The following is a 13,977-nucleotide window of genomic DNA, read 5'->3' on the forward strand; positions in this document are numbered from 1 at the left end:
TAAAGTAAAAAATTTAAAAAACAAAAATTTAGAAAAAATCTTATTTCTGAAAAATTAATGGTGTTAGTGTAGAATTTTAGCTACATATAATCCTAATTTTAACCTTCTATTTCCCCCAAATCAGAAAGATGTTTTGAAGTATTTCAGAGAAGGCTTTATTGACAGCCCTACTGACATATATAGTCTCACAAAGCCTGTGTCTGTAAATATTTAACATAAATATTTATAAAAGAACATTGTAAATTATAAATTACTAGAAACATTGTTATTATCACGAAAAGAGAGAAGACTCCTCGATAAAAATCCTTAAAAAAATACCAGTAAAAGTACAAAATTGTCAAAGACAGATTATACTTCATTTTTCAGTTTGAGACCAATTTTAAAATGTTAGCAGTATTCTCCACATATGGTAAAATCTCTTCCGTTATGGAAAGAATCAGAGTCATTTATTGTTAAAGCAGAAGTACCATAATTGTTTGTAATCAATATTACTTCCATGAAGATTTGATTCTCTAAATCATGAGACTTCATGAAAATGACCATTTCAAAAAACTGGAATTCATAATCTAGTTCCAAATCAATACTTACAGATGTGCAAAGGAAAAGCTGAATAAGTATTAAATTCAGCACGGGAACAGCATGTGGAATATAATCATTTCTACCACTCATTGTCTTGGTTGCATTTTAAATACGTATCAGATTTTACTATTAAGTTCTTACATTTACTCTTCACGAAATGTCAGTTATTTAAGAATGATTTCCCTCTAAAGAGGCCAGATTTTCAAATACATTTTTAAAAACCCTGGTCTATTAAGCACGTGGGTTTCCATCTCTAAAAATTGCTAATCTTTATATCAGCAGTTCCTAGCCAGGCATATATTTGCTTGTAACCGTTTCAGGCATCTGAAACGGAGTTACACTTGTATTCAAGAGGTTTTTATAGATGAAGAATTACAGTAAAATGAAGGTCATTTGCCATAATTTTTGAGGACTGGAGTAGAAAGGAGTATTTACATGCAGTCCCGAAGTATTCGCATGAAGTATACATCATGACAGATTTCTAGACTGCCCTTCAACTGAACAGAAACTTTGAATATTTTACACTTATAATTACTCTGCAACACCATTTCTAAATGTACCATAAAATTCTTCTTGTTCTAATCTATTATAAAACAATTAAACAAAGTATACATAAAAATTACGTGACAACATATTTTTATTCAGTTTTTAGATATTTTCAAATATTCCACAATATTTTTTAAAATAATTTAAACATATGGGCATACCACATCTCTTCAAAAAGGCTTCCAGTTTTAGGGAGTAGAGAGATTTTAAAAAGTAATCTCATATAAATAATTCAAACAACGTTTTTCTTTATCTCTGTTAAAATGAACTTTACATCATCTACTATAAAACTTTTTTTTATTCATCGTCACTTCCACTCAATGTTCAAATTTGTAGTTCACTGAACTGAAACATGTGCTCAAAGTTTAAATAGTTGAACAAGTTTCTCACGACAATGTTGAGGTTTTCCCTGTTCCAAAATCCCTATAATTTTATCTAATAAAAGGGTTACATATGTACTAATACATATTTCTGTATGGGTTTTTTTTACATTAAATTGTAATTGTATGGGGTTTTTTACATTAAAATGTAAGCCCATTTTATACTGTAAAATAAAATACATTGGTTTTATTTTTTTTATCTATAAAGCTTTGTTAAAGTAGACTTGTTCCCACTTAATATCCAAAATGTCACCTCTGAATATAAAGCATTAAACATTTTAAAATATATATATCCTTTTGTAAACCAACTCAAAATCATGCCCCTTTTCAAAAACATTTGCTACATAAATGTTAAATTGCTTGAATAAAAAGCATTAAGAAACTAACGTTATCAAGTCTGCACTGTCCACTAGTGGCAAAAGATAGTAAATGCACATTTATTTTAAAATTAAAATTAAAACCCATTCTATCATCAATACTAGCTTTCTCAAATTTAGAGCCCAATATATTATAAGGGCAAATACACATACACTCTAAATATAAATGATTTTTGTATTCTGAACTATTTTTCCTGTATAGCAATACTTTACTGTCCTTGTGCACATCAGTTCAGTCAGGTGCCTGTGAATATAAGTACCATGAATCCATACATAAATGCAGGGGTATGTGTACACACACATACACTGTGTATATATATACCTAAAGCTTGAGCACGAAACAAAACAACTCTGACAATCTAGCGCGAATCTACAAAGGAGAGGTAAACCTGATGTGGCTTGTTAGCTTTAATTGTTTGATTTACCCCTCATTGAGAGATGTTCTCAAACTAACGGCCTGTGGCTCTCACTGAGATTACTTTTCGTTAATAAATGATTTTTAAGCAGGAGATATTTGCTTAATAGTATTAGGAAAAGCTCTCCCTCATTTGAAATCTCAGGAGTCCCCTGTGTTAACAGAGCCGGCTGTCTCAGAGCCAGTGCGCAACCACCACCGTCCTCCACGGACGTCAGGACGCCTGCGAGTGACTCAGAAGGCAGGTGTATGCTGGCAACTAAGGTTCCTCATGTGATTTCAGCAAACTTAGTTATTGACTCTAAACTTCACCACTTGCTGGAAACAAACCTGAAGCAACATTAATATGGGATTTCACAAAGAGAAATATTGCTTACCACTTTTTTTTAACAACAGATGGAATAATGCTTCTGATTGAGGCACAATTACATACAGAATTTAGATACTCACCTTCTCTAGACAGCTGGTCAGCATATACATGCTTTGTATATATAGATACACATGTGTGTATATACATATAATATATAATGTATAATATATAATTAATATAAACACACATATATACACGCCCAAATAAATGAAGACTCAGTTGAAGCCTTTGGCTTGTCATCATTTTGTCAGGCTTTTTCTTTTCTTTGCTCATTATTCTACCCCACCTGCTTACCTAGAACGATGCTTTGGTATACACAAGATGGGCAATTAATATTGTTTTAACAATGAATATTAATAAATCATTGAGATGGGAAAGATTCAGACAGCATTTTAGCGATGAAAATGTAAAGGAAAATTATAAAGGCAAGTGCCTGATCCTGAGTAACCCATAAAGCCAATATGAAAAGAACCTAGGTGCACTAGAAATCTAGTGGTATTTTCAGACTGCTACATGAAACATTGTTTACTGCAAGTGCTATGATATAATGACCTCCTTAGCAGTCCCCTTACACGTGCCCGGAATGGATAGTTAATGGTGTCACATTGATCATTCAAAATATGTGTTTTTAGAGAAAGATTCCCTATGCGCTGAGTTTGACTGAGTTCACATGGACATGGGAGTGAAAATATCCCTTTTATGGAGGAAATTAAATTTTTTAACTTTTCCTCATCTATGGAACTTTATGCCCAGTAGGTAACCAACCCGAACAAGACAACAGTCAGTTTCATTTTCCCTTTACACTGCGTGCCTCCATACCTCTTTCAGATTTTTTGGCTTTGATTCTTTCAGTTCTTCATATTTCCATTTCCATACAGACAAAGCTGACTCCAGTTGTTCTATTTCTTTCTCCAAAGAGGAGCGCATTCTAAATAAAGAATTAAAAATAAGATAGACTTAAAATTTAAAAATAATTATAGGAACACATTCAATATTTGATTTCCTAATTTCCTTATTTTTATACTTGTATATGGCCATTGTAATCACAGGAAAACTTTTCTAGCTTATTAAAAATTATCAATATTGAATAAAACTTGGTTTAATTTGTTATTCTAACAATTAGCATTAGAGTAAGTTAAACATATTTAATTTGGCTTTGCTAGTATCAAAATATTTGACTTTCTGCCTGCTTTTCTCTGGTATTTTTCATTTATTTCTCTCATTCTCTTATTCATATTGTTTTCTTATATAGGAGAATATATAAATATATCTAATTTTAACATGGCTTTTATCCAACTTCATATTCTGACTATATATGAATAAAGAATCCTTTGATATGAAAGAGAATGCCAAGGACTCCGCAAAGTAATTTAAGAAATAATTTACTGGAGATATAAAAATTCTTTTTAAAAAATATTTGCAATTTTGTTTTAATGAAGCAATTTCACTGGCATCTTTATTTAAAATAATTGAAATTAATTTATCCATTTGTACAACAAATGACAAGTTAGGATTGAAGTCTGGTCCTTTAATATCTCAATTATTAACTTTTTTTGTATGGCCATATGTCTGTCAGAGTGACTCACTGAAAATAACTATTTACTTCTGGTGGTAATTAGCATATACCGACCCTTGCAGATGGCCAATCTTGATCTGTGTGTGGTGCTTAGCACACTAATCTGGTGATTAGTGTTAAAAAATGCTCAATCTCTTTTCTCTACCTCAATGGACAGAGTTGCTTTCCCCAGTCCTTGTTTCTAGGCTTTGACAGACCTAGACGTTTGTAAAGAATCTGTGTGGTTGGGCTTCTTCTCTTACGTCTCAGCCATCACTGTAAAAATTTCCCCAAGGGATTGCTGTTCCCAAATAAAAACATAAAGTAGATCTGAGCCCAACCTTACTATGGCAACAAGCTGATCTGGCTCTCCTTTTTTTGCATCCATATAGGCTAAAATAAATCATTGTTTTAGGCCACTGAATTTCATGGTGTGTGTGTGAGTGTGTGTGTGTGCGTGGTTCTTTTGTGTTTTTCCTGCCTCAAAAGATAACTGACATAGAAAATGATACTTAAAAGGGGGATGCTACAGGAAAAAATGGTGATAAAACATAAGCAGCTGGGAAAATGGTGATGATGGTAAGTAATAAGGAAATCATAACTTGCAGTGTTTTGGAAAATGGAAAAGGTGCCTGACATCACCAGTGGAATGCTAGTGGGCACCATGAGTCTGAGCCTTCAAAGTGTTTATGCAACTGGTTTTACCTTGTATTTTGACCATAGCAAAGAGAAGTATGTAGCAATGCAGACTCACTGCTCCCCATGGGAGTATGAGAGATGGGATCACAACCAGTCTTTCCTGCAGAGTCCAGTCTAGATCAGTCAGCACTTAGTTGGCTCACAGAGTCCAGCTGAGTAAAGTCTCATTGTTGTATACCACTGAGATTCTGTGGCTGTTAGTTAAACCTTATTGTAATTATAATTAACCAATACACACACTTGGCTCTATTTTAGTTTAATGTCATTAGAAGGATCTTAGAAACATATTCATCACAGATCTAGAAGATGTATCCAGAATCAAAACAGAATGTCATTTACATATTTATGAGAAATATGAATCTTCCAGTTAGTAATACAATGAAAAAATTTTAAAATAGAATTAGGTCATATATACATTAATTTAATTCAATCAATGGCTAAACATCTTATTAAAAAGTTATATAAGTATATTTGCATGAACCAAGCCATAGAACTGAAGAGAACATGTGAGAATGTTAGGGTTTAAGCTCAGAAGACTCAGGTTGCAAAAACACCAGCACCATATATGACTATAATTTTAAATGCCTTATTAACAGCAAACATATTAAAAGTAGCAAACAAAAGGGCTTGATATAAAAGTATGTCCTATGAATACTGCCTATGAATGTCCACAACTACAGATTAACAACTCAGTCCAAAATCCTGATAGATAAGCAGACCCAGCCAGCTAATGACCCCAACTTAATTACTTAAATAATTTATATAACTTAAAATAAAAGATTTTATTTATTATTTATTTATTTAAGATTTTATTTATTTATTTGACAGAGAGAGAGAGAGAGAGAACACAAGCAGGCGAGTGGGAGAGGGAGAAGCAGGCTTCCCGCTATGCAGGGATCCTAATGTGGGGCTGATCCCAAGACCCCGGGATCATAACCTGAGCTGAAGGCAAACTCTTAATGACTGAGCCACCGAGATGCCCCCCAAGATATTATTTTTATTCTTAGTGACTATGTTTGGGATTTCAAGAAGGGGATTTGGTATAGAAATAATGAACAAACTGCCAAATACTAATATTTGGTGTCACACTTAAAGGGAACATGTAACAATCACTGTATATTAAAATATGTTCTATATTTGGCATTTGGAAAATAAGGTTTTTGGATGATTAGGCATATTTGAATATTAAAAGAAATTGAGTATTGACTTAGACTTATAAATTTGTTTCAAAATATAAGAAAATTTCACTAAGTTTATAACTTCATTGGAATGTTTAAAAATCACCATATTTAGAATTTTAATTTACTAGAGTTGCAGGAGAACAACATGGGAATGTTTTTTCTGTCAGGGGTTGAAAATTTTAAAAAGGAAAAGGAATACAGTAAATTAATAAATTCACTTCATTAAAGGATATTAATTAACTACATTTGTGTAATAAGCATACAATGATAAATTTTCTCAAAATTTATCAGTAAAATAATATAAAAATTTACTTGAGAAAAGCCTACATTTTAAAATTTCCAAATTCAAGGTCATACATGTTCAGAAATCACTCTGAGTTTTTTAATATAACACTAATAAATCAAATGATAATGTTAGCAAAAAACTCATATTAAGATAAAAATGATTTCTTATTACTGTAGAATAAATGTTAATTCTCAAAAATGTCATCAAAAAGTACTGGGGTAAATATTCTTTCAAGAATTTTATAAGAGGCTCAAGAAGACCACTTCAAACTATGTATTAATTAAACTTTTAATCTTAGTTATAGAGAAACATAGGTGTATTCTAAAGATATAATTACATCTAAATTACACCTAGACTTAGAATAGTCAAAGCCAGTTCATGAAATGAAAATAATAGAATTTTGCCCAACTGTAATAAAATGAAATGGATTCCTATTCCTTATTTAAGGCAAATTAATAATGTTTAAAATAGAGTATTATCTCTTAATGCAATCTTATCTTAAATGAAATAACTAATATTTATTAGTTTACTGAAATTAAATTATATACTTTTATTACATAAAATGGTAAAATTTAGTCAGAGAAATGAAAGGACAGGCAATTCATAAACACATATTTAGTGGTAATGTGATGCTTGGCTATTTTTGTTTTTAGTATGTCTTCATGAAAAAAATTTTGTGACTCTATGCAGGCAAGCACTGAGGACATAAGGACATTGCACACTTAAATTTATGCAGCAGAGGATACTCTTTAAATTCTTAATTTCTGGCCCAATCAATTTATTCTATATTTTGGAGGGATTTTCAAAACTGATTAATTTTACAGGTAAATTTAAAATTTAAATTATCATCATATCACTTGAACTACAACAAGGTGACAGAAAAAACTCATTTTACTCTAAAGAGTATTGCATATTTTATGCACTTCTTTTAAAAAGTAACAAGGTCCAGAAAAAATGAAGTATTTTTAATATGATGATATGAACTTTTAAAGATCTAATTGCTAAAATATTTAACATTTGCAGAACTAAAAGATAAGGTGTGAACCAAAATGATATTTATGGAAAGATATAATTGTATTTCTATGTAATCTTTTGATACTTTGTTAACTATCATGATCCCATAATAATTGAAGATAAAGGGGTACCTTGGTGGCTCAGTTGTTAAGCATCTGCCTTAAGCTCGGGTCATGATCCCAAGCCCTGCATCAGGCTCCCTGCTCAGTGGGAAGACTGTTTCTCCCTCTCCCACCCCTGCTGCTTGTGTTCCCTCTCTCTCTCTGAAATTAAATAAATAAAATCTATTTAAAAAATTGACGATAAAATTTGGACATATATATATAGACAGGAAAATAAACCAAAATATTTTTCAGGTATGAACATTTCTGAAACATAAAGATTTGGGGATAGAATTAATCATTTTTGAACTGTTTCATTGTAAAATATCTAATAAGTATTTTCTTGAAGGTCTATTAATGTCAAATGCTTTTGCCAGACAAAAACAAATTAACTTGTAATAACATCTAGATACCAATTTTTCTATTAGTTCAAATTATAGAGTTAGTATCAAAATATAAAGAATAAAAAGAAGTTTATAAATGTGTTTTTAATCAGCAGTGTTTATCATTTGGGATTCTATTCCCAAGTAGTTACAATTACAACTTTGAGCATTTGCAGCATCTTTCAGCGAAGAGCCAAAGCCATATATAGTTAATTTAATTAGAAAAGAGATGAATTTATAGACGACTATAAAGATCAGAGATGTCTGGAACGATCAGAGACTGATCCAGCCTGGATCCGGAGGTGATCCAGCCAGGAACAAAGGACTACTCTGATGCCACAGAGCTGATCCTATGAAGACCCCACTGCCTGTTGCCTATGCACTTTCTTGGTTATCAATTGTGTGTCTGACAAGTAAATATTTCAAATTAGCCAATTTAAGTAGTAAAGGATATTAATAGTTCAAAGAATCTTTTTGAGGCGATTCTGGGAAGATCCCGAGAAGCAAATGGGAAACGTGCAGAGTCAGGGCTACCGAGGAGGATGCCACAGCTACCTTTCCCATCAGCATTTCAATGCAGCCACCACCATTTAGGGACAGACAGCCACAGCATGGCCTCAACACCACCAACTCCAGACTTGGTGAGAGTGTCACTGGAGACCAGAGCCCACTGCTGCCTCTGGGATCAAGATGTAGCTACTGCCACAGCCTTTCTCCTCACCGCAATGCATTCTGGGTGCTCGCTGCTTCTTGGGGACATTAGCTTCTGCTACAAAGTCTGGGTGCCTCCCCTGAAGAGATGCTCCTATGTCAAGTTTCCGCTCCTTAACTACCAGGGAAACTCACGTTGAGACTCACTAGCAATTGTGTAGTCTATGCAGAGAAAGAGAGTCCATCTCCCTCGGTAGGGGACTGCCCAAACAAAAAAGATACCAGAGAGTGAAAAACAATTGCAGAAGTACACAAAAAGTGACTTGAAATGGATTAAATATAAGACTGAAACTCTAAAAGTTGTAGAAGAAAACTTAAGGGAAAAATTCCTGGATGTTGGTATTTGGCAATGCTTTTTTGGATTTGGCACCAAAAGCAAACATAAGTAAGTGGAAGTACATCAAGCTAAGAAGCTTGAGCCCAGGAAAATAATCAACAAAAGGAAAAGGCAACCGATGGAATGGAGAAAATATTTGGAAACCATGTATCTGATAAGACGTTAATGTCCAAATTATATAAGGAACTCACACAGCTCAAAAGCAAAAACAAAACAAAACAAAACAAAAACACCCCCACACAAACCAAAACAAAGAATGAGCAAGGCAGAGTGGACAGTTTTCCAAGAAGACACAGAAATGGCCAAGTAAATGAATAGATGCTTAACATAACTCATCATCAAGGAAAGAGGAAACCAAAACCGCAGTGAGGTATCACCTCACCGCTTTAGAACAGCTGTTATCAAAAAGACAAGCAGTAACAAGTGAGGCTAAGCGTGTGGTTAAAATGCCATTGTTGAGGAGAATGTAAATCAGTGTAGCCACTATGGAAAAAGATATGCAGGTTCCTCAAAAAATTAAAAATAGTCATATGATATAGCAATCCCATTTCTAGGTATACAACCGAGGAAAGGAAATCAGTACCTCGAACCGACTTTGGTGTTCACTGCAGCATTATTCACAAAAGCCAAGATGCAGAAGCAATCTGATTGTCCATCTACACATGCAAGATACAGAAAATGTGAGGGGGGTGTGTATGTACATATGTAGGACGTGCCACTAAGTGAAATAAGCTGGACACAGAATGACGAATACTATACCCTTTCATTTATACACACAATCTTAAAAAGTTGAACTCACACTAAGAGAGAGCAGAATGGTGAGCGCCAGGGGCTGGAAAGTGGGGGGAGTTAGAAGACGTCAGTCAAAGGGCACAAACTCTCAAACTTACTTATGGAGTAGGTTCTGGGAACCTAATGTGTGGCACAGGGACTGTAGCTAACGATAGCGTGTTGGACACCAGAGATTTGCTGAGAGGGTAGATCGCAAGCGGTCTCACCACACACACAAATTATTAATGGCGTTAAGTGATAGATGTATTAACTAGCGGGGTTGTGGTGATCATTTCATAGTGCTACCAAAACATCATGGGTGCTTGTCAGGACGGCACAGGGGACATATGAGACTGCTGAGTCACTATATCGTAGAACAGCGACTGACGTGATGCTGCATGTTAACTGGAATTAAAATAGAAAAAGAAAACCCTCCCCAAACCCATCCTGTTGTACAACTTAAATATACACAAATTTTGTTTCTCAGTTATACTTCAATGAAGCTAGAAAAATAAATACATATGTATAAAGGAATACAAGCCATAAATCACCTTACTAAAAAGGCAAAGGTTTACCGCATACCCTGTTAGTAATAATGAATAAGTAAGTAGGCCTGTCTAGTCTTTAAAAATATTACACTAAATAGTATGAACTAGACTTGCATGCCAATCTGCTGTGTTCACTGAGGAATTCTCAACAAGATTTTAAGTCTCATTTTATTGAGGCAAAAACACACCATTTAATGAAGGAAAGCGAAATAATTGAAGCATATTACCTTTCTGCTATAGAAAATAAACCAAGAAATAAACTTGAGAGTGGAGGACGGAAGCTGTGCTGAAATGACACAGAGCAAATGTTTTCTAAGGGATACAGGTGCCATCTGCAGTTTAATTTGAGAACTGGTTCTAAACGGTAAAATATTTTACCTCGTCGTCACCTTTATTTACCATCTGATGTCGCCAAAGTTCCTGTCCCTCAGTGTCTAGTTCCACGTCGCTCGCCCCCGGGGAGCATCAGATCCCCTTCTCACCTCCCCTTTTCCGCCTGGGAAGTCTTGATCGGAGAGATCAAAATGTACAAATTCTAACACATGAGGAACTTCTAGATACTGGCTGGTTGTTTTCATAAAACTGAATCGTGCTCAGAATGCAAATAATACGATAAAGTGTATTGTCTCTGATAAGGAGGTTCTCATCAGTGACAAGGGTGGGAAGGATGCCCTGAGCTGTCGTGGCTCCAGTTAAGAGAACTTTCCCACGAGCTGGAAACGGAGAAAAGATGACATTCACACGTTCTCAGCTCTGGCCATCCACTTGCTGAGATTCCAGAAGGAAAACTTGAAAAAGTTAGACAGATTTATTGCAACAGCATATACTATATCCTTGGGAAACATTCTCTTGTGATAGAAAAAAGGCTTTGTGATTGCCTCGCATGGACAGCTTGCTGATGCTGACTCACGGACATGCTGACTCGCGGACAGGTGACCCCCACGGGCCTGTTCATGAAAGAGAGGAGTGAGGAGACGAAGTGGTATCAGAGGTCTCCTTTCCCCCTTAGTTTCTGGCCTGACTATGGTTTCTATATTGAAGTCCCAGCAAACTGGAGAATTTACGTACTACAGGGATTGTTAATTTATCCCCAGGGAGTCAAACAAAATGTGTGTGTGTGTGTGTGTGTGTGTGTGTGTGTGTGAGTGTAGAGATACACGTGTGTATCATTAAAGCTGGCACCTAAGGCAGTTTACATGTAGGAGCAGCTTCCTATGGTCCGACTACATTGTCCGGGAAGTAACAGTGTGAGTGGGTGTGAGAGAAGTCTGTAGCCACTAAAAAGTTAAATCCTTCAAGAAATAAACACAGAGGTTAGAACTTGACAGCAACTTACAATTCCAGATGAAATTAATTTTTAATACGGGTACAGGCCTAAAAATTAATTCAATTTTTTCTCCTTCCCATTAATGTCAATTACCTCTATTTGGAATTTATACTTGACGGTAGAATAACAAATATTTATTCCACACACAGGAATATTATTATAATCTATTGTATTATGATTGTATTATCACAATTGATTCATATGGTGAGGTACAGACAAAGCATTTGAAAAAGGGAATTAGTGGTGGGACTAAATTTCAGAGGGACTAATGAGAAATTTCTGGCTAACATACAGAATGGCATATAACTACCTGTGAAAGGTTTGTGGGCATGTTATCATTCTTCCAATTCCTTAAATAAGAAAAATTGAAACCATAATATAATATATATTTATATTCATATTTACTTATATTCATACTTATTTCTCCCATTTTTTCCTACCCATTAAGAGTCTTATAACTAAAGAGACAGAAAAATAATGATTTTCAGATTTGGGAACTATATTTGACAGTGTATCAACTATTCCACACAATGCTAATAATTGTCTAACGTGATCATTAATAAATAACAAAAAAAATCACCCTGAGTAATTCACACTAGTAGTTACCTTCCCACACATAATTCATGTTTGATCCACACAAGAATTCAGTGGAGAGGGCAGAAGTGATGCTGTATGACTTTGAGACAAGGTCATTAAAATGCCATATATTTCTCTTTGTGTCAAGATGTTCACTTTCGACCAAGCCACTGCACTCTAAGGAATCAAAGTGGCCACATGGATAGTCCTGCATGTCTCAAATGATACTTCAAAATGATAGTCTCAAACATGAGAGTAAAGTCAGGAGGCTTCAGATGATTCCGGCCCCCCGCCTTCAAGTCATCTCCAGCCTTGAGCCATCCAGCTCAATCCACATGTAGTGCAAGATGAGTTGTCCACACAAAGCCATGCTCAAGCTTCCTGAACAGAATAAATGGTCATTGTTGTTTCAACACCAACCACTGTGTGGGAAGTTTTATTATAAAACAACATATAAGGGGTGCCTGGGTGGCTCAGTGGGTTAAAGCCTCTGCCTTCAGCTCAGGTCATGATCCTGGGGTCCCGGGATCGAGCCCCTCATCAGGCTCTGTGCTCAGCAGGGAGCCTACTTCCTCCCTCTCTCTCTGCCTGCCTCTCTGCCCACTTGTGATCTCTGTCAAATAAATTAAACACACACACATAACTGGAATAGAGGTACCACTATCCATATTTTTACAAAGGCGACCACAGCAGTGTCTTGGCTAACCCACTATCATGTCGCTGAACAGGTCAGAACCAAGGAGGATATCCAGGTCATTTAATCTCAAATCTAGTCCTCACAAATGATCAACGAATAAAACCACGTTTTTCTGCAATCAATAAATCACAAATTGTGAACTGTCCCTTATGAACATATTTTTCATTTTTATTGACTTGCTGATGTCTACTAATGATGTAAAAATTAGAAAACCCACTGGCTATTCTAGCCATATACATGATTTTCCATTATTTTGTCTTTAGGTCACTAATTCATTCCTCTGCTTTTTCCAGCCTGTAGTTCCTTGCATCAAGCCTGTTGCCAATCTCATTTACTGCATTCTTCATCACTGACTGATTCTTTTTAAACTCTTTTATCTTTGTTGTAAGGGTCCAAATGGCAAAAAATACATATCTATCAAATAATAACTTTCAATGTAAAGGAATAAATGCTCCAATCAAAAGACACAAGGTATCAGAATAGATTAAAAAAATTATATGCTACCTATTAGAGATTCATTTTAGACCTGATGACACCTGCAGATTGAAAGTGAGGGGTGCATCATGTGAACAGATATCAAAAGGAAGTAAGAAGAGCGATGCTTATATTACACTAAATATACAGACTAAAACTAGAATTTTTTGTTCTTGTATTGTTCCTGTCCTGCTTTGGTAGCCGGGTACTGATGGTCTCCTGGAATGATTTTGAATATATTTCCTCTATTCCATTATTTGTAAGATTTTGATAAAATTGTCATTAATTATTTTTTTAAACTTTTTTTTTTTAAGATTTTATTTATTTATTTGAGAGAGAGACAGTGAGAGAGAGCATGAGCGAGGAGAAGGTCAGAGAGAGAAGCAGATTCCCCGTGGAGCTGGGAGCCCGATGCGGGACTCGATCCTGGAACTCCGGGATCATGACCTGAGCCAAAGGCAGTCGTCCAACCAACTGAGCCACCCAGGCGTCCCATTAATTATTTTTTTTAATGTTTGATAGAATTCACCAATGAAACCATGTGGTCTTGGGCTTTTCTGTGTTGGAATATTTTTGATTCCTAATTCAACTTTCATTCTTGTTATTGGTCTAAGAAGATTTCCCATTTCTTGGATTCAAGATTCATGATT

At 35.0% G+C, this 13,977-nt stretch overlaps 1 protein-coding gene across 1 annotated transcript in view; it reads right to left on the reverse strand.

Moving 5' to 3' along the window:
• The window catches only part of CCDC102B (coiled-coil domain containing 102B), a gene marked incomplete at its 5' end in the record, with an annotated part of 123,027 nt that overhangs the window by 62,837 nt on the left and 46,213 nt on the right, over positions 1–13,977 (reverse strand). The window contains 1 exon segment of the mRNA XM_082698916.1: positions 3,487–3,595. Coding sequence (XP_082555042.1) covers positions 3,487–3,595 — 109 coding nt within the window.

The sequence above is a fragment of the Mustela nivalis genome (assembly GCF_964662115.1).
Source record: "Mustela nivalis genome assembly, chromosome: 14".
NCBI lineage: Eukaryota > Metazoa > Chordata > Mammalia > Carnivora > Mustelidae > Mustela > Mustela nivalis.